At 43.0% G+C, this 24,570-nt stretch overlaps 1 protein-coding gene across 1 annotated transcript; it reads right to left on the bottom strand.

Annotated features, from left to right (window-relative positions):
• Positions 1-550: 550 nt before the first annotated feature.
• Positions 551-17,433, bottom strand: LOC311098953 (ADP-ribosylation factor 1-like). The gene is made up of 6 exons (XM_084139515.1): positions 17,311-17,433; positions 4,732-4,859; positions 3,958-4,137; positions 3,648-3,758; positions 3,414-3,538; positions 551-3,252 (listed from the first exon to the last, which is right to left on the bottom strand). Exons 3-6 carry the CDS (start codon positions 4,100-4,102, stop codon positions 3,091-3,093), a joined length of 543 nt encoding a protein of 180 aa, XP_083995641.1. The 5' UTR covers positions 4,103-4,137; positions 4,732-4,859; positions 17,311-17,433; the 3' UTR covers positions 551-3,090.
• Between the last annotated feature and the right edge of the window lie 7,137 nt (positions 17,434-24,570).

The raw sequence follows: 24,570 nt of genomic DNA, 5'->3' as shown, positions 1-24,570 counted from the left end.
AGACCCAACGTAACAGACTGACAGAGACCGGCCCAGCTATAGCCATTTGTCACTTATTCAACATCAGCTTTGGGTGATTAGTTGGCTGCCATCACCTTGGACCAACCCACTCCCTTAGTCCCAGGTCATGGGGTGAGAGTTGTTAGGTGTGATAGAGGATTTGGGACAAGAGAAGGGAGGAGGCTGTGTGACACCAAAGCACAGGCAAAGTCCATTTTTAGATTAGGATGAGGTGTCATTTTGAATTCAAACTGTCATAATGGGGAGAGATCTAGGCTTGATTTAACTCCTACGCATGGGGCAGAGTGGGTTTCTAACCTGGAAGTTATTAATAGTAAATATGTAAGTGGTAAAATATACAATATTTGCTTTGTGCCAGTTGGCAGATTCATTCAGTATATGTTGCCTTCCTTGCTGTTGACCGATAATGTTCACTGTACCTTCCGCCCTCTGAGTCCAAAGAGGATAGAGGTTGGTGCAATGTCAGCATGATCAAATCCAATAACTAATTCAGTTAAAGAGAATTACATGAAAAACAACAGAACATGTAAACATTCTCTAATCACTTTAATTAGTGCTTTTCTCACAAAAAAATTAAAGCTGAAATAACTTTACAGCAAAAACAAATTGACAAAGTTCTGCTAAAGAGATTAACAATGTTTCAACAAAAGGTTCAGGCAATCAGTTATCAATCAAGATACGTTTATTTTTTTCCCAACGCCTTGCTTTAAAAGAAAGACTAAGAAGTGTCCATAGCACTCTGGTGGAATAACACCCAGAACCTTTTGATAAGAAGCTCAAAGGTTTGTAATGGAACAGCATGTTTCTTTGACATGAGGACAAAAGCATCCCCTCAGAACTTAGCCAAGGACAACATGAGCTACAAAGGAGAGAAGAAAATACTAGCGCCCACTAAGTAAAAAATACGGAGTTCATACAGATCTCATATTGCCACTGACATTAATACATGCCTCGTTCCAAAACTATTAATATACTTTTATCATTCTCAATAAAATGGGACAAAAACAAGGTCTTCAGGTCATGATGATGGAGGAAAATGCAGGACATCAGAATTTAGAATACAACTGCTTTTGTCATACCAGTGCATCATATAGCATATACCTTGAGTGCAGGGGTAAACAACCTGGGGACCGCGGAGGTACTGCAGGGGGTCTGTGATGGGGGTTCAATGTTTTTATGAATATCGCTAGCAACAACAGACTAAACACATTTTGAATGACATACCTACAGCAGAAAAGAGGAGAGTATCTTCTTTCTAATGATGTAAACTTTATTTCTCAACTCCTAATATCGAGCAAATTACACTCACTGGAGTATCGGACATAGGCTTTGAAAAATAGGCTACCAGCGTGGCAAGTGCTACTGGCTGCTGGTAAGTTTTCCTGATTTGGACATACATTTTTGCAAAAACATGGATAACCAGCTAAACAGCTGCGCTTAGAGAAAGTGTTTGCGGTTTCCTTTCTAGCTAATAGGCTATGTTAGAGTTTACACTTCCTCTTCCAATTATAATGTGGGGAGGTCAAACTAATGAAAAACTATTTACCAAATCTATTCATTTTTAAATGTTTTGATTACTTCTCCTTGACATTATCATTCACCTGATAAGACATGAGGAAAATATGTTTTGGCTAACATATGATGGGAGTCCCTGGGTCACCAGTTTGCCTGGGAGGGGGTCCCTGGCCAAGAAAAGGTTGATGACCCCTGAGTTACAAGGTTGTTGTGGTTTAAGTCATTGTGATGCTGATGTTGAGGACATCAAGGTATCCCAACCCTTGAGCACCTGCAGCTGACAAGAGGAGTAATGACATAATGCTTATGCAGACAAACATTAACAATCAATTAGCTAGTCCCGCAGACAATCAATGTGTGTTTGAGATATTAGATTCTGCACAGAACATGTGATTATTATAGCAAATGGATAGGCAGGAACTCTGCCTCTCCAGGCATTGTGAAAATCTGTTGATTTGTGCAGAATCTGTGTATGTTGAACGTGCACTTGTTGCTTGTCCAACATACAGACCACATCATGCACTTTTTTTGCTATTAAATTCAGGCTCACTGCGACAAAGGCAGTACACATGATTATTAACCTGAGCCACTGTCATACAAACATAAGTCATAATGCTGTACAGACAGCACCTCTGTCCATCACAAAGCAGGTGAATGATGAGATGCATGGAGGAACATAGTTACTCTGCATGGCAGCCACTTCTCAATGAAAGCCAACATGATCTGACACACAACAAAAGCTGGTAAGTGTTGACAAGAGTTCTCGACTTTGAAGCCCACTAACCTCTGTTTTAGACTTCATCTCAATAATATTCTCTTCAGTGTTTTGCTAAATGGTATTTTGGGGGAGCAGGGTATTGTAGCATTCTGAGCTATTAAACCATCATTGTTGCAAGTAGTACATCTGTATGTATGCATAATTCAGAATTACCCCCCCCCCCCCAAGAAACACTCATTTTAAGTACAAATTACCAGCAGACTTATAATGTTAAAAAAAAGTCAAACATAGGGTTGAGACAAGGGGTCCCATTAATTATTTTTCTTTTTTTGCCTCCCCTTTCTATTTACTAGACACGTATATGCCTGGTCAAGAGGAGGAAATAACCAAGGTGGATTTTTTGTAAGTCTGCAATAAGCTGCCTCATAACCCCCCCAAAACAAGACTATTTACATTAAATAAGAAACCCAGACAGCTTTCCATGATTGTGTTATTATCCCCCCTGGCCCGTATGGTGTATTGTTGTAACTAGAGATGAGAAATGAGTGCAGCTTTCCAGTAGGTACTTTTTGACAAAAGTAGCTGAATTTGCAACATCAGAAGAGTACAAAGCAAAGGTAGAGAGAAGATACAGTGTTACCCTTTTCACACTACTGAGCCGGGCCGAGCTTTACTGCGCCAGCCTGGTAACTAATCTACCACACAGTTGCTAGAACCGTGCTGGAAAGGACAATGTGAAAGAAAATAATCCGAGCCACTGTACGGTTTGGGTCGGCACGATAGTGTGAAAAAGGTATATGTGAGTTGAGGAGGACAGTGGATTATGATGATTAGGCCTATTTCTGGTTTTTTAACTGATTAGACAACCAATCCAGTCCTTCATAGAGACCGTCTCCGCTGGTGGCACAGGTGGCTTGGATGTACCAGTTTCTATGGCGGAGGGAGTGCAGTCCCAGCTTGTCTGTGAGTTCGGCCGCATTCATAGCATTTGGGAGGTCCTGAAAAGAGAAGTTCTCCCATTATGAGACAAAAGCCAGCGAAGACCATCCAAAGTATATAACAGGTGTATTGTCCTTTCTATATTATTAATACAAAAAAAGCAAGTCAAAGGCTTTTTGCTGTCACACAATGGACATTTGAGGTGAAAATGTAGGCCTACCTGTTTGTTAGCGAATACTAATAAGACTGCCTCTCGTAGTTCGTCCTCTGCCAACATTCTCATCAGTTCTTCGCGGGCTTCGTTCACTCGCTCTCTGTCATTGCTGTCCACAACAAAGATGAGACCTGAAAAACACACCAAGAGGAAAAACATGAACATTTTGATTCAACGTCTCTAGTCTGTTGGCCCCCCTTTGACAGGAGTGAAATGACTTGCTGTCAGCACACAACTTACCCTGTGTGTTCTGGAAATAGTGACGCCACAACGGTCGAATTTTGTCTTGACCGCCGACATCCCACACTGTAAAACTTATGTTCTTGTACTCGACTGTCTCAACATTAAAACCTGAGTTGAGGAAAGAAGACATTAATAACCTGCACAATCTATTTGAGGCAACACGTGAACATGTCCGGGAGTAAATTAATTGTGTTGCTTCTAATTATATATATTTTTAATGTAAGTCTTAACGTTACACAAAATATGATATTCATACAAACTGGGCTGACAACATTTAGGCCTACATGCCACCAGTGCTACTACTTACCTATAGTTGGAATGGTAGTTACAATTTCTCCAAGTTTGAGTTTGTACAGGATTGTTGTTTTACCAGCAGCATCGAGACCCACCATGAGGATCCTCATCTCTTTCTTGCCAAATGCTTTAAAGAGGCTAGCAAATAAATTCCCCATAGTGAAAGATGGATTCAACTTTGGCAGAAGGAATACTAGAAGAGAACAAGACGAACACAGTTTTATAACCGTCAGTGTGTAATTGTGCCCTGACAACTATAGAAGGTTAACCCATCTTATAACGAATTATTAGTTGTTTAATATACCTACTATAGAAACTTTCTGACAACTATGTTTGTTTATTAACTAGCAAGATAACGTTGAATAAGAAGCTAGCTAACTAACCATGTTAGCGTCAACTCTTATATAGCTGCTAACTAGCTAGCTAACGTTACACACATCATTTCATAAACTAACCAGTTGGATAAAGGACAATAACAACCATGGTGTAGAAAACTGTCTTGCAGTGAAAGAAGACAAATGGCTATTAAGTTAGCTATATCGAAAGACCACTATAAGTTAGTGCTCTAATAGCTAGCTAGCTAACTGTTTGGCTAGCGGTTTAGCAAGCGGCGCCAAGCTAGCCTAACCAGCCATCTGGCAAGTTTTTTTTCCAGACCTTTTTAACTAGCTAGACCCCAGGAAATGAGACCCTTTTACGTTATACAGTTAAGCAGCTAAACACAATTTATGTGACTATTATCATATTCAAACAACACCATGAGTAAAAATTACAGTTTTCTCCTTACAGTTGTTTTCAATTCTTTCCTCTTTAAGGCGTTTCCTTCCTCAAGATGTCGGGTTATTATTTGGCCACGTCAGAGCTTCCAGAACGACTTCCGTGAAACAGAGCCTTTGGTATATCGCGCCCTATGGACTGGAGGCGAATGGCACTCATTTTCACATTTCATTTGCTAAAACATGAGTTTGCGTGTTGCAGGTGCGTGAGAATAATTATTCGATAATATGAAAATAAAAAAGTCACACACTGCTTTTTCTTATATAACTTTAGTTTGAGGCAGGCCAAAAGCTTGGCAAGAAAGGGTAATCTAAACTTAGGGAAAGACAACATTTTATGGGTTGTGATGGATTGTATTGAACATTATCTTCAATCAGAAAAATGTTTTACCTGTTGATGTGCCATTCTATAAATATTTAGCTTTCAAGATCATGGGCACCATTTTGAAAAGATAAGTCAAATTGATCTCCTCTCTTCCTGTACAGTCTAGTGAAAGCTATTGAAGCATGATCCTACTAGCAAACGCAGTTTTCCTTTTCTTTTAAATCAAATCAAATTGTATTTGTCACAAGCGCTACTGTGTTAAACGTTACTGTGAAATGCTTGATTACGAGCCCTTCCCAATGATGCAGAGTTTAGAAATAATTAAAAAAATAAAATACCAACACGAGGAATAATATAAAATACACAAACATTTAGCTATATACAGGGAGTATCAGTGCCATATCAATGTGCAAGGTACAAGGTATTTGAGATAGATATGTACATGAAGGCAGGGTAAAGTGACTAGGCATCAGGATATATAATAATAAGAGTAAAATAAAGAACTGAGTAGCAGCAGCAAATGATGAGTGTAAAAGTGTGTGAGTGTGTACGTGTCTATGTGTGTGTGTGCGTATGCGTATGTACAGTACCAGTCAAAAGTTTGGACACACCTACTCATTCCAGGGTTTTTCTTAATTTTTACTAGTTTCTACATTGTAGAATAATAGTGAAGACATCAAAACTATGAAAGAACACATATGGAATCATGTAGTAACCAAAAAAGTGTTAAACAAATCAAAATATATTTTATATTTGAGATTCTTTAAATAGCCACCCTTTGCCTTGATGACAGCTTTGCACACTCTTGGCATTCTCTCAACCAGCTTTTTTAATTTTTTAAATTTTATTTCACCTTTATTTAACCAGGTAAGCCAGTTGAGAACAAGTTCTCATTTACAACTGCGACCTGGCCAAGATAAAGCAAAGCAGTGCGATAAAAACAACAACACAGAGTTACATATGGGGTAAAAAAACATAAAGTCAAAAAATACAACAGAAAATATATATACAGTGTGTGCAAATGTAGCAAGTTATGGAGGTAAGGCAATAAATAGGCTATAGTGCAAAATAATTACAATTAGTATTAACACTGGAATGCTAGATGTGCAAGAGATTATGTGCAAATAGAGATACTGGGGTGCAAAAGAGCAAAATAAATAACAATATAGGGATGAGGTAGTTGGGTGGGCTAATTTCAGATGGGCTGTGTACAGGTGCAGTGATCGGTAAGGTGCTCTGACAACTGATGCTTAAAGTTAGTGAGGGAGATAAGAGTCTCCAGCTTCAGAGATTTTTGCAATTCATTCCAGTCATTGGCAGCAGAGAACTGGAAGGAATGGCGGCCAAAGGAGGTGTTGGCTTTGGGGATGACCAGTGAGATATACCTGCTGGAGCGCAGACTACGGGTGGGGGCTGCTATGGTGACCAATGAGCTAAGATAAGGCGGGGATTTGCCTAGCAGTGATTTATAGATGGCCTGGAGCCAGTGGGTTTGACGACGAACATGTAGTGAGGACCAGCCCACAAGAGCGTACAGGTCAAAGTGGTGGGTAGTGTATGGGGCTTTGGAGACAAAACGGATGGCACTGTGATAGACTACATCCAATTTGCTGAGTAGAGTGTTGGAGGCTATTTTGTAAATGACATCGCCGAAGTCAAGGATCGGTAGGATAGTCAGTTTTACGAGGGCATGTTTGGCAACATGAGTGAAGGAGGCTTTGTTGCGAAATAGGAAGCCGATTCTAGATTTAACTTTGGATTGGAGATTCTTAATGTGAGTCTGGAAGGAGAGTTTACAGTCTAACCAGACACCTAGGTATTTGTAGTTGTCCACATACTCTAGGTCAGACCCGTCGAGAGTAGTGATTCTAGTCGGGTGGGCGGGTGCCAGCAGCGTTCGATTGAAGAGCATGCATTTAGTTTTACTAGTGTTTAAGAGCAGTTGGAGGCTACTGAAGGAGTGTTGTATGGCATTGAAGCTCGTTTGGAGGTTTGTTAACACAGTGTCCAATGAAGGGCCAGATGTATACAAAATGGTGTCGTCTGCGTAGAGGTGGATCTGAGAGTCACCAGCAGCAAGAGCGACATCATTGATATACACAGAGAAAAGAGTCGGCCCAAGAATTGAACCCTGTGGCACCCCCATAGAGACTGCCATAGGTCCAGACAACAGGCCCTCCGATTTGACACATTGAACTCTATCTGAGAAGTAGTTGGTGAACCAGGCGAGGCAGTCATTTGAGAAACCAAGGCTATTTAGTCTGCCAATTAGAATGCGGTGGTTGACAGAGTCGAAAGCCTTGACCAGGTCGATGAAGACGGCTGCACAGTACTGTCTATTATCGATCGCGGTTATAATATCGTTTCATGAGGTAGTAACCTGGAATGCATTTCAAATAACAGGTGTGCCTTCTTAAAAGTTTAATTTGTGGAATTTCTTTCCTTCTTAATGCATTTGAGCCAATCAGTTGTGTTGTGACAAGGTAGGGGGGGTATACAGAAGATAGCCCTATTTGGTAAAAGACCAAGTCCATATTATGGCAAGAACAGCTCAAATAAGCAAAGAGAAACGACAGTCCAGCATTACTTTAAGACATGAAGGTAAGTCAATACTGAAAATGTCAAGAACTTTGAACGTTTCTTCAAGTGCAGTCGCAAAAACCATCAGGCGCTATAATGAAACTGGCTCTCATGAACCACCACAGGAATGGAAGGCCCAGAGTTACCTCTGCTGCAGAGGATAAGTTCATTAGAGTTACCAGCCTCAGAAATTGCAGCCCAAATAAATGCTTCACAGAGTTCAAGTAACAGACACATCTCAACATCAACTGTTCAGAGGGGACTGTGTGAATCAGGCCTTCATGGTCGAATTGCTGCAAAGAAACCACTACTAAAGGACACCAATAAGAAGAAGAGACCTGCTTGGACCAAGAAACACGAGCAATGGACATTAGACCGGTGGAAATTTGTCCTTTGGTCTGGAGTCCAAATTTGAGATTTTTGGTTCAAACCGCCGTGTCTTTGTGAGATGCGGTGTGGGTGAACGGATGATCTCCGCATTTGTATTTCCCACCGTAAAGCATGGAGGAGTTGTTATGGTGTGGGGGTGCTTTGCTGGTGACACTGTCTGTGATTTATTTAGAATTCAAGTCACACTTAACCAGCATGGCTACCACAGCATTCTACAGCGATACGCCATCCCATCTGGTTTGGGCTTAGTGGGATTATCATTTGTTTTTCAACAGGACAATGACCCAAAACACACCTCCAGGCTGTGTAAGGGCTATTTGACCAATAAGGAGAGTGATGGAGTGCTGCATCAGATGATCTGGCCTCCACAATCCCCTTACCTCAACCCAATTGAGATGGTTTGGGATGAGTCGGACCGCAGAGTGACGGAAAAGCAGCCAACAAGTGCTCAGCATATGTGGGAACTCCTTCAAGACTGTTGGAAAAGCATTCCAGGTGAAGCTGGTTGAGAGAATGCCAAGAGTGTGCAAAGCTGTCATCAAGGCAAAGGGAGGCTATTTGAAGAATCTCAAATATAAAATATATTTTGATTTGTTTAACAATTTGTTGTTTATTACATGATTTAATATGTGTTATTTCATAGTTTTGATCTCTTCACTATTATTCTAAAAAATGTTTTAAAAAAAACTTGAATGAGTAGGTGTGTCCAAACTTTTGACTGGTAATGTAAATGTGTGGGAGTTTTGTGTGGGAGTGTCAATATAGTGTGTGTGAGTGAGTGTGTATATGGTGCGTATACTGGGCCTTCCTCTGACACCGCCTGATATAGAGGTCCTGGATGGCAGGGAGCTCGGCCCCAGTGATTTACTGGGCAGTCCGCACCACCCTCTGTAGCGCTTTGCGGTCAAGGGCGGTGCATTTGCCATACCAAGCGGTGATGCAGCCAGTCAAGATGCTTTCGATGGTGCAGCTGTAGAACTTTTTGACGATCCGAGGGCCCATGCCAAATATTTTCCTGAGGGGGAAGAGGCACTGCCATGCCCTCTTCACGACCGTGCGGGTGTGTGTGGACCATGTTAAGTCCTTAGTGATGTGGACACCAAGGAACTTGAAGAACTCGACCCGCTCCACTACAGCCCCGTCGATGTGGATGGGGGCGTGCTCTCCCCTCTTTCTCCTGTAGTCCACAATCAGCTCCTTGGTCTTACTGACATTGAGGGAGAGATTGTTGTCCTGGCACCAAACTGCTAAGTCTCTGACCTCCTCCCTGTAGGCTGACTCATCGCTGTCGGTGATCAGGCCTACCACCGTCGTGTCGTTAGCAAACTTGAGGATGGTGTTGGAGTTGTGCGTGGCCACGCAAACGTAGGTGAACAGGGAGTACAGGAGGGGACTAAGCACACACCCTTGAGGGGCGCCCGTGTTGAGGGTCAGCGTGGCAGAGGTGTTGTTGCCTACCCTCACCACCTGGGGCTGGCCATCAGGAAGTCCAGGATCCAGTTGCAGAGGGAGGGATTCAGTCCCAGGGTCCCTAGCTTGGTGATGAGTTTGGAGGGAACTATGGTGTTGAACGCTGAGCTGTAGTCTATGAACAGCATTCTCACATAGTTATTTCCCCTTTTGTCCAGGTGGGAGAGGGCAGTATGAAGTGCAATTGAGATTGCGTCATCTGTCGATCTGTTGGGGCGGTATGCAAATTGGAGTGGGTCTAGAGTGTCTGGGGAGGATGCTGTTGATGTGTGTCATGACCAGCCTTTCAAAGGACTTCATAATTACAGATGTGAGTGCTACAGGGCGATAGTCATTTAGGCAGGTTACCTTGGAGCTCTTGGGAACAGGGACAATGGTGGTCAGCTTGAAACATGTTGGGATTACAGACTGGGACAAGGAGAGATTGATAATGTCTGTGAAGACACTTGCCAGCTGGTCTGCGCATGCTTTGAGAATGTGCCATGGTATTCCATCTGTCTGGGCGGCTTTGTGATTGTTAACCAACTTAAACGTTTTGCACACAACACAACCACCCATCATCTTTGAAAATGATAATACTCAAGAATGTGTTTGCATTCTTTGTGCATTGGGCAATAATTCACTATAACATAATTCATTCTTTCTACCATAGACTTCAGGAGACTACAGGACTTCAAGGGACTTCACTAAAGGCCAGATGCAGGGCCCACAAGATCCAGACCAAGGCAAAAAAGACCCAACTCCTCTTTCTCCACACCCAGCACAATGCAAGACTATCAGTTTGTGTCAAAATCAAGAGAGCATGTGGTAAGTTGCTTTGTTTCATTCAAACTCACTAAGGACCAACATTTCCATTCTAGGCCATTTCAAACCCTCCTTTATTCCTTGACAGCTTAGCAACAGGGCAGATTGAGTTACAACACTGAAATGTCTGATAAGGCATGAACAATATTCTGTAACTCTAAACAAGACCTGTGACACTCATAACAAACCCATGAACATGAATCCAATCGAACGTTTTCATCATCAGACTTATGGACATTGGTTGTCTTAGTTCTACTCTAGTGTAGAAATAATAATATAAGAAAAGGGGTGGTGGTGCTGCTGTCACTACAAAACATCCTTGTTTATTTCTATACATGCCCTGTCTTGCCTCCCAGGTGTTGGAGTGAGTAGAGTAATGAACCGCCCTTGCCACTTGATATTGCCGCCGCTGTACAACGGCACATAGGTCTATTCATGTGGGCAGATCTGCAGTGCCAATCAGGGGCATTTGAGGGGTGTCTACAAGATACTTGGCTTTTCATCATGTCTGTCTTCTCACGGTCTCAGGGTGAGACCAGGGTAGCTCAGCTGTTGCCATTATGGGGGTGGAGTGCAGAGGCTAGCCAGCCAGTCAGCCAACCCGACCCAGAATCATCCCTCTCTCTGGCATGGCAAGACCTTGTCCACTTATTAGCTTACCACAAAACAATGTCCTATGTGTGCCTGTGAGACAGGTGTCCATGCATTGACAATAGAGGCTAATGTGAGCAAGCAAAAATATGTTATTGGAAAAAGCAATGAGAACATAATGCTGCTGCCACAAGGTTGGTTGCAAGAATAGATCTATGACTTCATTTTCCAATACTTGACTATTCTATTCATAACAACATTTTCAAGTGTGAGTTGGTTCCATTTCAAAAGAGAGCAAACTGTGAATGTGCTATTATATTTTGATTTACAGTATGTGTATGTTGTCTGTTGGTATATAATGTTTTCAAGTTGATATGTTCACCTACCTGGGGACTGCAGATAAGTAAATTAGCTGTTAGCTAAATCTGGGGCAATACATCACTTCTAATTTCTGAGATTTAGCCTATGTTTTTGTTGTACATTATCCTTTAACAAATAAACATAATAAATCAATTAATTACAATTCAGGCTAAAGGTTTCCAAGGGATGGAATGGGGATGTTCTCTAGGCCTACTAAAATTAATTCACACTATTGTGATTGTAGTTTGTAGGCCTATATTTATCTGACAGGAATTCTAAACATTTGGCCCCAAAAATATTCAAAATTCTTCCTCTGATTCACGGTCATATCACCAGGCAGAAGCCTAGTAATTAAATATTTATGTGCAACAAGTTGAATTTTATCCAGGGTCAACCATGTCTGCCCCTTCCCCAGTGGAGAGGGCAGCGCCTGAGACTCAGGGACGGAGCAGCAGGGGGGAGAGTGGGTCTGTGATTGGTGGAGGACCACACAGCGAAGCCTGCATAATGCCATCTCACTACTGGAACCTTAATTTGTGGGGAAGAAAAGCTTTCAGCATATTTTTGTTTCGCAGGCAGCCAATGTTGTATTCACTTGTAAAGGAGTGCTGTGTTTTCTCTGCAAGATGTTTCTTTTTCTTTTGGATGGTTGGGGTTTCGCTGTTCTAATGTTGCAGTCCTGTGCCAGATCAATCTAATCTTTTTCTCATTTGGCCTTTAATTTTCTTACGTTCCTTTCCTTGTACATCTCTGTTGTACTTTTGAGACTAAGATAAAGAGAACCATGATTTATGCCTTATATACTGAATTTTGGCTGCATGATTTCAACAGGATAAATTGTAAGTAGTTACAATCCACATTTCTAAAGATCAGGTTTAGGCCTAAAGTATCTAGAAAAAACAAACATGATGATTTCAATTGTAAGCATCACAGGTGTTTGTAATTAGAGCGTATCTGTTTTTGACAGATGACATTAACTAATTTTGGCAGTGGCACTGGAAAACATTAAAATATCACAACAAGCGAAAAACATGTTATTAGCTATAAGCAGTAGGTATCATACTGGTATAAACCCAGCACTGGGGAATCCCTTCTCAATAGTGACCTAACGCCCTCTATGGGTCAAACAGAGACTGCATACATAAGAGGTTGTCAGCAAAAAGTGACTGGGATTTCCCCAGTAATAGGCTACTTACTGTTGACTACCTAAAAATGTAAACCACTGTTTTCTCTGTTGTTCAAAAACTAGGTAAGATTACTGGGCTATCAGCTCTCTTTATTATTATTGTGGGACACTAATCGGTTTCAGAAAATTCTGATTCAAGTCCATTATTTCCTCTTTTCCTCACTGCTTCAAACAGCTCCACCCAACTGGGTCTGTGCACTAGAAGTATCAGTGATTCCAATGTTGTCATTACTTTGGGTTTCTGTCACAGCTATGCTCATTTAAAGTTAAATATTGAGCTTTAATTAGTTACAATTAGTTGGGTCGTTATATCCATACATGCTGTAAGACCAGAAAAGAAGGACTATATTTAAAGACATGAAAAGCAAGATTCCTCTTTACATTTACATTTACATTTAAGTCATTTAGCAGACGCTCTTATCCAGAGCGACTTACAGTTAGTGAGTGCATACATTTTTCATACTTTACAAATGCATCAATGCTGTTTATGAAAAATCCCACCAATTCAAGTTCATACACAGTAGGGGGTAAGCTAGGTTACTTTGTGGAATGTCACACAGTCTTGCCAACGATTTTCCTCAATACTATGGATCATTTATTGGGGTTCTATTTAACCAAACCAGGCTGAATAAGGAATACTATTACAATCCTTCAATTTCAAAATGAAGGATTGTGCATCGATGCTCCCTCCCAACACATGCATCAATACAGTGTGATTCTAAAACCCTCAGTACTGTAAAAGCAGTCAGTCCGTTAGCCTCAGCCTGCTACTGTGTGGTCCTCCACAAAACTAGCACGCAGGAACGTGATTAGACAGATGGAAGGCAAGGGAACGAATGGAGGCCTCAACAACAATGCGTGCTCTGTGACTCCTATCCTCCTAGCCTGTAGAGTTTGGGTGATTTCCTACTTCCCAACCCATGCCCGAGGGCCACATTAGTAAATGCAGTTTAACAAGACCAAATGAAGCACATCCAGCAACAAAGCACTGTTTGACTTGGAGAGGACTTGCTTGCTTAGAACTGGAACCAATGAAAGTCAGACGGTCACACCCACCCACATAGTGCCTTCAGAAAGTATTCATACCCCTTGACTTATTCCACATTTTGTTGTGTTACAGCCTGAATTCAAAATCTATTAATTTTTTTTTTAATTCTCACCCATCTACACACAATACCCCATAATGACAAAGTGAAAACATGTTTTTAGAAATGTTTGCTAATTTATTGAAAATGAAATACAGAAATATCTAATTTATATAAGTATTCACACCACTGAGTCAATACTTTGTAGAAGCACATTTGGCAGCGATTACAGCTGAGTTTTTATGGGTAAGGCTTTCCACACCTGGATTGTGCAACATTTGCCCATTATTCTTTTCAAAATTCTTCAAGCTCTGTCAAATTGGTTGTTGATCCTTGCTAGACAACCATTTTCAGGTCTTGCCATAGATTTTCAAGTAGATTGTCACGCCCTGGCTCTAGGGACTCTTTTAAGTTGAGCCAGGGTGTGTAGAGTTTATGTTTTGTGCTCGTTGTGTCTAGTCTAGTTTTGTATATCTATGTTGGCCAGAGTGGTTCTCAATCAGAGGCAACGAGTATCAGCTGTTGCTGGTTGTCTCTGATTGGGAACCATATTTAGTCAGGTGGTTTTCCCACAGTGTTTGTGGGATCTTGTTCCGTGTTGGTTTGTGTTTTGCACCTGTGGACGTCACGTATCGATTTGTTGTTTTGTTCGTGTATCATTTAATAAATAAGTATGTTCACCTTCCACGCTGCGCCTTGGTCCTCTATATCCGACGATCGTGACAGAAGATCCCACCAATACAGGACCAAGCAGCGTGCCCAGGCAGGAGAGGAGAAGCGGCGCCAACCGGGCAGTCGTCGGACAGGCGAGGGGCACCCCCAAGAAATGTTTAGGGGGGGGCACATGGCAGGGACGACGGGGCCACTGGAGGCAGATAAGGGGCGAGTTGGTGGACGAGGAGAGAAGGCCACCGGGTTACGGGAGCCATTGGTGTAAAGAGGGAAGGAAAATGTAGAGGCACGGCGAGAGGTACTGAAGTGTGTTGCCAGTCCGGTCCGGCCCGTTCCTGATCCCCGTGTAAGGCCAGTGGTGTGTGTTCCCAGTACGGTCCGGCCTGTTCCTGTCCATCGCACCAAGCCTATGGTGCGCGTCGCCAGCCCGGCCCGGCCTGTTCCTGTCCCTCGCACCAAGCCTATGGTGCGCGTCGCCAGCCCGGCCCGGCCTGTTCCTGCTCCCCGCACCAAGCCAATGGTGCGCGTCGCCAGCCCGGCCCGGCCCGTTCCTTCTCCCCGCACCAAACCTGTGGTGCGCATCACCAGCCCGGTCCGGCCTGTTCCTGCTCCCCGCACCAAGCTAGTGGTGCGCGTCGCCAGCCCTGCCCGGCCTGTTCCTGCTCCCCGCACCAAGCCAATGGTGCGCGTCGCCAGCCTGGTCCGGCCTGTTCCTGCTCCCCGCACCAAACCTGTGGTGCGCATCGCCAGCCCGTGCCCGTTTCACCGGTGCCTGGTCAGGTACCGGTCAGCTGCTCCACACCGGAGCCTGAGCAATCCTCTCCACCGAAGTCCAGTCCAGCTCCAGCCAGTGGGGCTAGACCAGACCAGGGGCACTACGGGGGGGTTAGTAGAGGGTGGTGGTCAAGCCCAGAGCCGGAACCGCCTCCGAGGAGGAATGCCCACCCAGCCCTCCCCTGTTCGGTGATGTTTAGGCGCGGTCGCAGTCCGCGCCTTTAGGGGGGGGTACTGTCACGCCCTGGCTCTAGGGACTCTTTTAAGTTGAGCCAGGGTGTGTAGAGTTTATGTTTTGTGCTCGTTGTGTCTAGTCTAGTTTTGTATATCTATGTTGGCCAGAGTGGTTCTCAATCAGAGGCAACGAGTATCAGCTGTTGCTGGTTGTCTCTGATTGGGAACCATATTTAGTCAGGTGGTTTTCCCACAGTGTTTGTGGGATCTTGTTCCGTGTTGGTTTGTGTTTTGCACCTGTGGACGTCACGTATCGTTTTGTTCGTGTATCATTTAATAAATAAGTATGTTCACCTTCCACGCTGCGCCTTGGTCCTCTATATCCGACGATCGTGACATAGATTTAAGTCAAAACTGTAACTCGGCCACTCGAACATTCACTGTCTTCTTGGTAAGCAACTCCAGTGTAGATTCTGCCTTGTGTTATAGGTTATTGACCTGCTGAAAGTTGAATTCATCTCCCAGTGTCTGGTGGAAAGCAGACTGAATCAGGTTTTCTTCTAGGATTCTGCCTGTGCTTAGCTCCATTCCTTTTCTTTTTTATCCTGAAAAACTCCCCAGTCCTTAACGATTACAAACATACCCATAACGTGATGCAGCCACCACTATGCTTGAAAATATGGAGAGTGGTACTCAGTACTGTATTGGATTGGATTTGCTCCACACTTTGTATTCAGGACAGAAAGTGAATTGCTTTGCCACATTGTTTGCAGTATTACTTTAGTGCCTTGATGCAAACAGGATGTATGTTTTGGAATATTTTTATTCTGTACAGGCTTCCTTCTTTTCACTCTGTCAATTAGGTTAGTATTTTCGAGTAAATGCAATGTTGTTGATCCATCCTCAGTTTTCTCCTATCACAGCCATTAAACTCTGGTGAAATCCCTGAGCGGTTTCCTTCTTCTCTGGCAACTGAGTTAGGAAGGACGCCTGTATCTTTGTAGTGACTGAGTGTATTGATACACCATCCAAAGTGTAATTAATAACTTCACCATGCTTAAAGGAATATTCAATGTCTGCTTTTTTTTTGTACCAATTGGTGCCCTTATTTGTGAGGCATTGGAAAACCTCCCTGGTCTTTGTGGTTGAATCTGTGTTTGAAATTCTCTGCTTGACTGAGGGACCTTACAGATAATTGTATGTGTGGGGTACAGAGATGAGGTAGTCATTCAAAAATCATCTTAAAAACTATTATTGCATACAGAGTGAGTCCATGCAACTTATTATGTGACTTGTTAAGCAAATGTTTACTCCTGAACTTATTTAGGCTTGCCATAACAAAGGGGTTACATATTTATTGACTCAAGACATTTCAGCTTTTCATTTGTAATGAATTTGTAATTTAAAAAAATTAAAAAACATAATTCCACTTTGACATTATGGGGTATTGTGAGTAGGCCAGTGACAAAATAATCTATTATAAATTCAAGCTCTAACACAACAAAATCTGGAAAAAGTAAATGCGTGTGAATACTTTCTGAAGACACTGTATGTCCCAAGTCAGTTAGTCTACAGACACGCTGAGTAAGAGAGAGCACAGGTGCAGGTGATGATGTTTGACAGGTTAGGTTAGGGGGAAACACCTGCGTGGCATCCTGTCAAATATACATATTTTATTTGTATTTTTTTATCTTGTCAATAAGCCAAGATGCCACAAGGACGGATGTGAGAGCAGAGCAATCACTTTTTCCCTGCAGGTTTAGCTGCAAGCTGTAGACGATGCTTGAAATACTCTTTGTAAAGCTAGAATATGTGAATAGGGGATTCTGTATGTTACAATACAGGCATAGCATTTTTTAGGTGCTGCATTCTGCATGGGTATCATTCTCAATTTATTTCTCAATACATTACATAATTTATTTCTCTCAATTTATTTCTTAATCTAATTTTATTTCCCAATCAAAATGCGTATCTATCTTTATCAAAATTACTCACTGCATCATGAATAGAAATACAACATTTCTAACACAAACAAAGCTAAAATATGTATTTTTTTACGGTAAAATCTATTAATATTCATATTCACTGTATATGGACGGAAGGTTCTTCATATCATACATACGTAGTCATCTGAAATATATACTGTATAAAAAGTTCATAATGCTCATTTGCAACATACCATGGCCTGGTTTTAGTAGGCGAGATTCTGCAGACATCCTCCCATAGTCGGAGCGGTAGCATCCATATGTTGGGGTTCTTCCTCTTCCATTAATAACTGTCTAAAGAGTGACTGTTCAGATGTGTGGACAGACTGTTACAACTGAGATAATACAGGGTGTATATCTTACACCCGCCCTTCTAAAAAAAACACACTCACAAACAAATGCTCATGCACGCACACACACACACACACAATCACACAAGCTTACTCAGGCGTGCACACACACACACACACAGACACACACACACACATAGTTTCCTTATGCTCGTCAATGGCTTCCCCATATCAACCTTTCATTGACAGGAGACTGGGCCCCAGCAAGGACAGTAAGGCCCCCAAGAGTAACTATTTTAAACACACGCTGTAGGCTACATATGACCATGGGAAATGTTGAAGTAGCGTCCAGCTTAGGTCATCAACCCTGGATGTGCTATTCATGTAGCTGAGTCATTCATGCCCATATCAAAGCAAATTTATGGGTAACCAGGCAGGGAGTCTGCAGGGCTAGTCGGCACTGTCTGAATGGAGGAAGGAGGCCAGCGGGCTGATCAGAACAGGCTTCCCTTGCTGTAGGAAGTGGGTATTGGACTCAGTAGGGGGCAGACGTGCTCCCCTCTGAGATGAGGCCTGGAGAGGATAAAACACGCTCAGTAAGGGACTTGGGAACAGTGGACTCTTGGGTGTGTGTTGTTGCTGTGTGTGTGTTGCTGTTTGTCTGTTGCTGTGTGTGTGTTTTGCTGTGTGTGTGTGTGTGTGTGTGTGTGTGTGTGTGTGTGTGTGTGTGTGTGTGTGTGTGTGTGTGTGTGTGTGTGTGTGTGTGTGTGTGTGTGTGTGCGCGGGCGTGTGTGTGTGTGTGTGTGTGCGCGGGCGTGTGTGTGTGTGTTAGAGCCCTACCAATGTATCGGTTCACCGATATTATCGTCCGATTAACGCTATATCGGTATCGGCCAATAATTTAACCGATAACCAATATTCAATAAATAGGATTCAAAAAGGGAATCTCATGCTTATCTGAACATTTGCGGCCATTCCCATGATGTGTCATTCATTTCACAATGTAAGAAATCAACATTTAAAACATATTTCTTGGAGAATTGCTGTTTTGGATGGCAATCGGTAAGTTTTGTCTCCCCAAAGAATTGGTATGGGACCCAAAACACCATATCGGTCGGGCTCTAGTGTGTGTGTGTCACAGGGGGGTATTTTGTCACCCTTGCAGCAGATTAGTAGCCCTTCAGAGTTTGAGACATTAGAGAAGAGAGACAGTCTGTGTATGGATGGAGCCCATGTACTGTATATCCCCCCCGTGAGGAATACACAGAGGTTCCAGGGTGGGGGTTAAAGTTGGGGCAAATAATAATAATCATAATAATGATGACAATAGAAACACATTATGGAGCGGAGTGGTCCAATGGGGCCACCAATAGGCTGCCCTGTGAGCCGTATAATGGGGCGAAAGAAGGCCAAGCCATGCTGGAACACAGACAGACAGGCATGGATGCCTCCCTCTGCGCCTGATGTGCCGGAATATTGGCCCTGGCCTATTCCCCAAAGGGAATGGGGTGTGTGGGGCAGGAAACAAACCGAACATTATTACCACGACCCACATGGTTGCCGTGAGAGGATCCATGCTGGCTTTACCCCATTGGCAACGACCACCACTGGGCACCCTACCCCACGCCTCTCACAGTAGGGGGCGCCATAGAGCGAGATGGTGCGGGGCAAAGGATAACTGTGCACCATGGTGTCGGCTGCCAATCACCTTTGTGTTGCGATTGTCAGCGGCCTGAAAAGGTCATTAAGGGGATTTACATAACATTTTGTACGCCTTGGGCGCGTAAGGAAATGTGTGGTACCCCGAGGAGGGTTCATCTTTGATGAGATTTTGTGGACGAATTGTGCCAAGAAGAACACTAAATGAAATAGACCAATCACTATAAATTAGATATCGTCAGCAAAAGTAATTAGGACTTTAGGTGTTTGCATAAGATTATCCCAGTTACAACAAGGAGCTATGCAGACCACAAGGCACAATATAACAATAGCACCTATACTAAATCATTCTGAATGTTCAACAAAATGTTGGAAGGAAACCCAATCCAATCCTAAAGACAGAAATATATTCTCCACTTGCCCTAGCTTCTGAGAAAATATGTATCCCTATAGCAGATACAAACTCTGAGTGGGATGAAAAGTGGTGACTGTGTGGGCCATTGGAGCCATGGGGGATATCTACTAGGGACATGTGTGACGGATGATTGCGACAAGCGCTTCAATGATGCACTTCCTCAGGGAGAAGGGGGGCTATATATTATAAACCATGCATAGGCATTGTGGGTAACAATGTAAGATGTGTGTGTGTTGGCGAGCGGTGGACGTTACCAAATAATGTCTATTTAGTTGACTGAATTGGAGAATATCAAGGACTGTTTTGATGGACTTTCATTGTTCATATGGATTAGTCTTTCTGGGGGCTCTGTCTGACCTCCATTGCAGTGTGCAGATATGTACTGTTTTTTTGTTGTTGAGAACATCAGGTAATGATGTGACCAATTATTCAGAAACATTTAAACATTTTAGTCATTTAGCAGACGCTCTTATCCAGAGCGACTTACAGTTAGTGAGTGCATACATTTTCATACTGGCCCCCCGTGGGAAACGAACCCACAACCCTGGCGTTGCAAGCGCTGGGCTACAGGGGATACTTGTTTGAAGTTTCTCCCTGTTCGTCTGCCATGAACTGTACCTGAATGACGACTAAAGAAAGAATAAAGGATGCCCCACCCTGTACCTTTAGTTTGCCATGATTAAATCAAAGACTCTGTAGAGGAGGCATCAAAGGTAAGATGTTAACCTGTTCCACCTTGGGCTAGATAATTGGTTGGAATGTAGTAGCGTGTCGCAGCACAGACAGGAGAGCAGAGAGACCCAGCGCCAATTGAAAACCTGTGGCATCAAAGGTACCTACCAACTACCTTTAATTTGGCATCGCCGAGCCTTGCCATTGTGACGACGTCGATGCCAAATGATTTGGAACCCACCCTCATCCCGTTTCTCTAACACTGGAAGCCTCTGTCAGACTGACCGGGTGAATGTTAATGGCCCTATGGGTCTGGAGAGAGAGACCTAGATGCTGACAAAGCCAACACTGTCATAACATATTTCTCCAAGGTGGTCTGAGGCTGGGCTGACTGGGGTACAGGTCTGTGTTGCTACTGACAACTCTCTTGGAGGCGGTGTGTGTCCTTTGTGTGTTTGCATGTCCATCAGTGATATAATAAAGCCATAAGCTATAAGTTATTCCAAATTGTGTTATGTGATTATTATTCCTGTAAACAAAGTAACCTTAGTACACCTGGTATGTCATCTTGGTAATTGGGTAGTATACCGTCATGGAATTAGTGACATTTCTGAAACAATCCAAATAATTCCGCTAGTGCAGAATTGACACCCATGATTATCTGACAGAGGTTGAATCAGTGGTTCTTCCCAGGATGTCATCCACCCAATGTACTTTATGGAATCAACAGAACAATACTGTTTTGTTTGTTATCATTTGTTCAGTTGCCTGATGCATTTTCCCCTGTGTGTGTTGTCCCAGAGTGGAGCACACCCGCCTACTTCCAGGCTAAATAGACCACAGTGTGCAGCCTCTCATTGCTGGCTGGAGCCACAGCTCCTCCTGTAGTAATGCATTACAGGGCTTGTCATTTTGCTTTATTGTAGCCCTCTGACAACCCATTAGACACGCAGCAGGGTCAGAGGTGTCAACCTGCTCTGACTGACAGATGGAGGGAGGAGGGAGGGAAGGGAGATGGACAGATTATGGCACAGACGAATTGGGGCTGCTCCCAGAGTCAATTACCAAGTCCTACCCTGGGCCACCTCAGCACACAATCGAGAGAGCTGGACATACTTTAGTTTGATGTATCACATTTTATTCCTCCTTTTGGCACACAAAAACGGGAAACAGGGTTATACATACAGTGATATACAGTGCATTCGGAAAGTATTCAGACCCCTTCCCTTTTTCCACATTTTGTTACTTTACAGCCTTATTCTAAAATTGATTGAATACGTTTTTTTCCTCATCAATCTACACACAATACCCAATAATAACAAAGCAAAAACAGACTTTAGACATTTTTGCAAATGTATTAAATAAAATAAAACAGAAATACCTTATTTACATAAGTGTTCAGACTCTTTGCTATGTTTCCATTGATCATCCTTGAGATGTTTCTACAACTTGATTGGAGCCCACCTGTGGTAATTTCAATTGATTGAACATTATTTGGAAAGACACACACCTGTCTATATAAGGTCCCACAGTTGACAATGCATGTCAGAGCAAAGACCAAGCCATGAGGTCGAAGGAATTGTCTGTAGAGCTCCAAAACAGGATTGTGTCGAGGCACAGATCTGGGGAAGGGTACCCAAAACATTCTGCAGCATTGAAGGTTCCCAAGAACACAGTGTTCTCCATCATTCTTAAATGGAAGAAGTTTAGAACCACCAAGACTTCCTAGAGCTGGCCGACCAGCCAAACTGAGAAATCGGTGGAGAAGGGCCTTAGTCAGGAAGGTGACCAAGAACCCGATGGTCACTCTGATCAGACCTTTATGGTAGAGTGGCCAGATGGAAGCCACTCCTCAGTAAAAGTCACATGACAGCCCGCTTGGAGTTTGCCAAAAGGCACATAAAGACTCTCATACCATGAGAAACAAGATTCTCTGACCTGATGAAACCAAGATTGAACTCTTTGGCCTGAATGCCAAGCGTCACATCTGGAGGAAACCTGGCACCATCCCTACGGTGAAGCATGGTGGTGGCAGCATCATGCTGTGGGGATATTTTTCAGTGGCAGGGAGAATAGTCAGGATTGAGGGAAAGATGTACGGAGCAAAGTACAGATAGATCCTTGATGAAAATCTGCTCCAGAGCGCTCAGGAACTGAGACTGCAGCGAAGGTTCACCTTCCAACAGCACAACGACCCTAAGCACACAGCCAAGACAACGCAGGAGTGGCTTTGGGACAAGTCTCTGAATGTCCTTGAGTGGCCCAGCCAGAGCCCGGACTTGAACCTGATCGAACATCTCTGGAGAGACCTGAAAATAGCTGTGCAGCGACACTCCCAATCCAACCTGACAGAGCTTGAGAGGATCTGCAGAGAAGAATGGGAGAAACTCCCCAAATACAGGTGTGCCAAGCTTGTAGCGTCATACCCAAAAAGACTTGAGGCTGTAATCGCTGCCAAAGGCTCTTCAACAAAGTACTGAGTAAAGGGTCTGAATACTTATGTAAATGTCATATTTCATTTATTTATTTTTATATACATTTGCAGAAATGTCTAAAAACCTGTTTTTGCTTTGTCATTATGGGGTATTGTGTGTAGATTGATGAGGGAAAAAACTACTTAATCCATTTTAGATTAAGGCTGTAACGTAACAAAATGTGGAAAAAGTCAAGGGTTCTGAATACTTTCCGAATGCACTGTATATTGTTAGAAAATAGGGCAGTGGAACATGGCCTTACATCCCTGTTGGTTTTTCAGTATCCTTTATAATTGCATCTCAAAAGAAGGACAACAAATGGAAAAGGAACTGAAGTTGAATGCAAACATATTTGCAATTGTGTGTGTGTGTTTTTTCAATCTATTTGAGAGTGAAAATGAACAACTAATTAGCATATTATTTCATGTACGACAAGGGGCTGTGTGTGTGTGTATAGGAGTTTGAGTTGAGGGGGTTGAAGCTGCCTTTTTGCACTGTCCGGTCCACCAAACTGCAGACAATTTAGATGAAACTGCATTGGATGGATATAATGGCAGTCTAAAGTCTCAAATCCTTGTTAAGCCCCTCCATCTTTCAAACTAAACTGGATCACACCAAGAATCTCTTATTCTTTTATCCTGTCTTGATCCTGTAATCCTTCAACCATTTTCCATCCTTTCTCCTTTTCTCATTTCAAACGAGCAGCTGTTTGGTTGTCTGGCATTGGAACATTGAGAATTTGTCGCCTCTTCCATGAAAAGAAAAGTAACTATATTGACGAGAACAGCTTGACAGAGCCAAGAATGCAACTGGATCTGTTTCAGTGTGATAATTAGGTGTTTTCTCTGCTCGGAGCTTGTATTGACATGGAGACTAATGATTTCCACCTAGTACAACACTGAGGGAATAATGTGGAGGGTTGGGAAAGACAATAAGCAGTGATTACACTTCTAGACAAGCCAAGATGCTCAACTGCTACTGTATCGCTTGAAACGAGACAGGAAGTCCGTCAATAGCAGACTGACCCATACACTTTTTGTTTGTTGACTGTTTCAATTATTTTCTAGACAGAAAATATGCAACTGATGAATAGTTAACTTAGCAGTGATGCCATGATGTCCGAACCGGCAATGGTGGAATATATTGGGGCAGTGAGAAGAGACGAGAGAAATAGAAAGGCTCAAATCAAAAAAGAGAAATAATGCAATCTATGTTAACCCCTCGCCCCCTCCTTAGTGGGAACTAGCTTTAGTTTGAAAGGTGGAGGACGGCAGTACAGAGGGGGTTTGGGGGGGGGGGGTTGCCCCAATAAAAACAGCACTCAAATGCAATTACAGTGCTGTGAAGAATGGTCTTTTCAGTAATTTGCTGGGTAAAACCAAGGAGATTGCAGGTCTGGGGCCGCTTGGAATTCTGAGCCTGCAGTGCAGTGTGGGAAAAGCAGTGGGAAGGCAGGCAGCGCCCTTTGTGAGGTAATTACTGGAACTAGCAGAGGCCAGCGCCAGTCCCTGCTAATGATAACCCCTCTACCGGGGGACTCCCCCTGCTAGTCACCTTGTCATTGATACACCCTATCGGACACATGCACACACGCACAAACACACACACACACACACACACACACACACACATACACACACACACACACGCACACACACACACACACACACACACATACAGCGACATGAACAGCCTTGCACGCACAAATGCATGCTCCCACACACACACAGTGTTGCCAACATCATTTTTAAAATGTTGACATAAATCCTGCTGTAGTATTGTGAGTAGATTAATATGGTTGCTTTTGTTTAGTGGACAGAATATGTCTCTCATAGTTGTGTTTTACGCAATGTATTTTCATTACTGATTGTCTGGGTTATCTGTCCAGTTACTACAGATGCAAGTAATCTTAACAGAAAACTTCTCTGCCATGAGATGCAGTAC

Source organism: Coregonus lavaretus (genome assembly GCF_964263955.1).
Source record: "Coregonus lavaretus genome assembly, chromosome: 23".
In the NCBI taxonomy this organism is placed as follows: domain Eukaryota; kingdom Metazoa; phylum Chordata; class Actinopteri; order Salmoniformes; family Salmonidae; genus Coregonus; species Coregonus lavaretus.
Note: the sequence above shows the minus strand (reverse complement) of the source record. Positions and strands in the feature narration are given on the sequence as shown.

Excerpts from the sequence above, each read along its gene's own strand:
- LOC311098953 (XM_084139515.1), bottom strand. The coding sequence starts at position 4,102 with ATGGGGAATTTATTTGCTAGCCTCTTTAAAGCATTTGGCAAGAAAGAG. Across the intron at positions 3,759-3,957 it reads AACTACCATTCCAACTATAG|GTTTTAATGTTGAGACAGTC; the intron begins GTAAGTAGTAGC and ends TCCTCAACTCAG. Across the intron at positions 3,539-3,647 it reads CTATTTCCAGAACACACAGG|GTCTCATCTTTGTTGTGGAC; the intron begins GTAAGTTGTGTG and ends TGTGTTTTTCAG.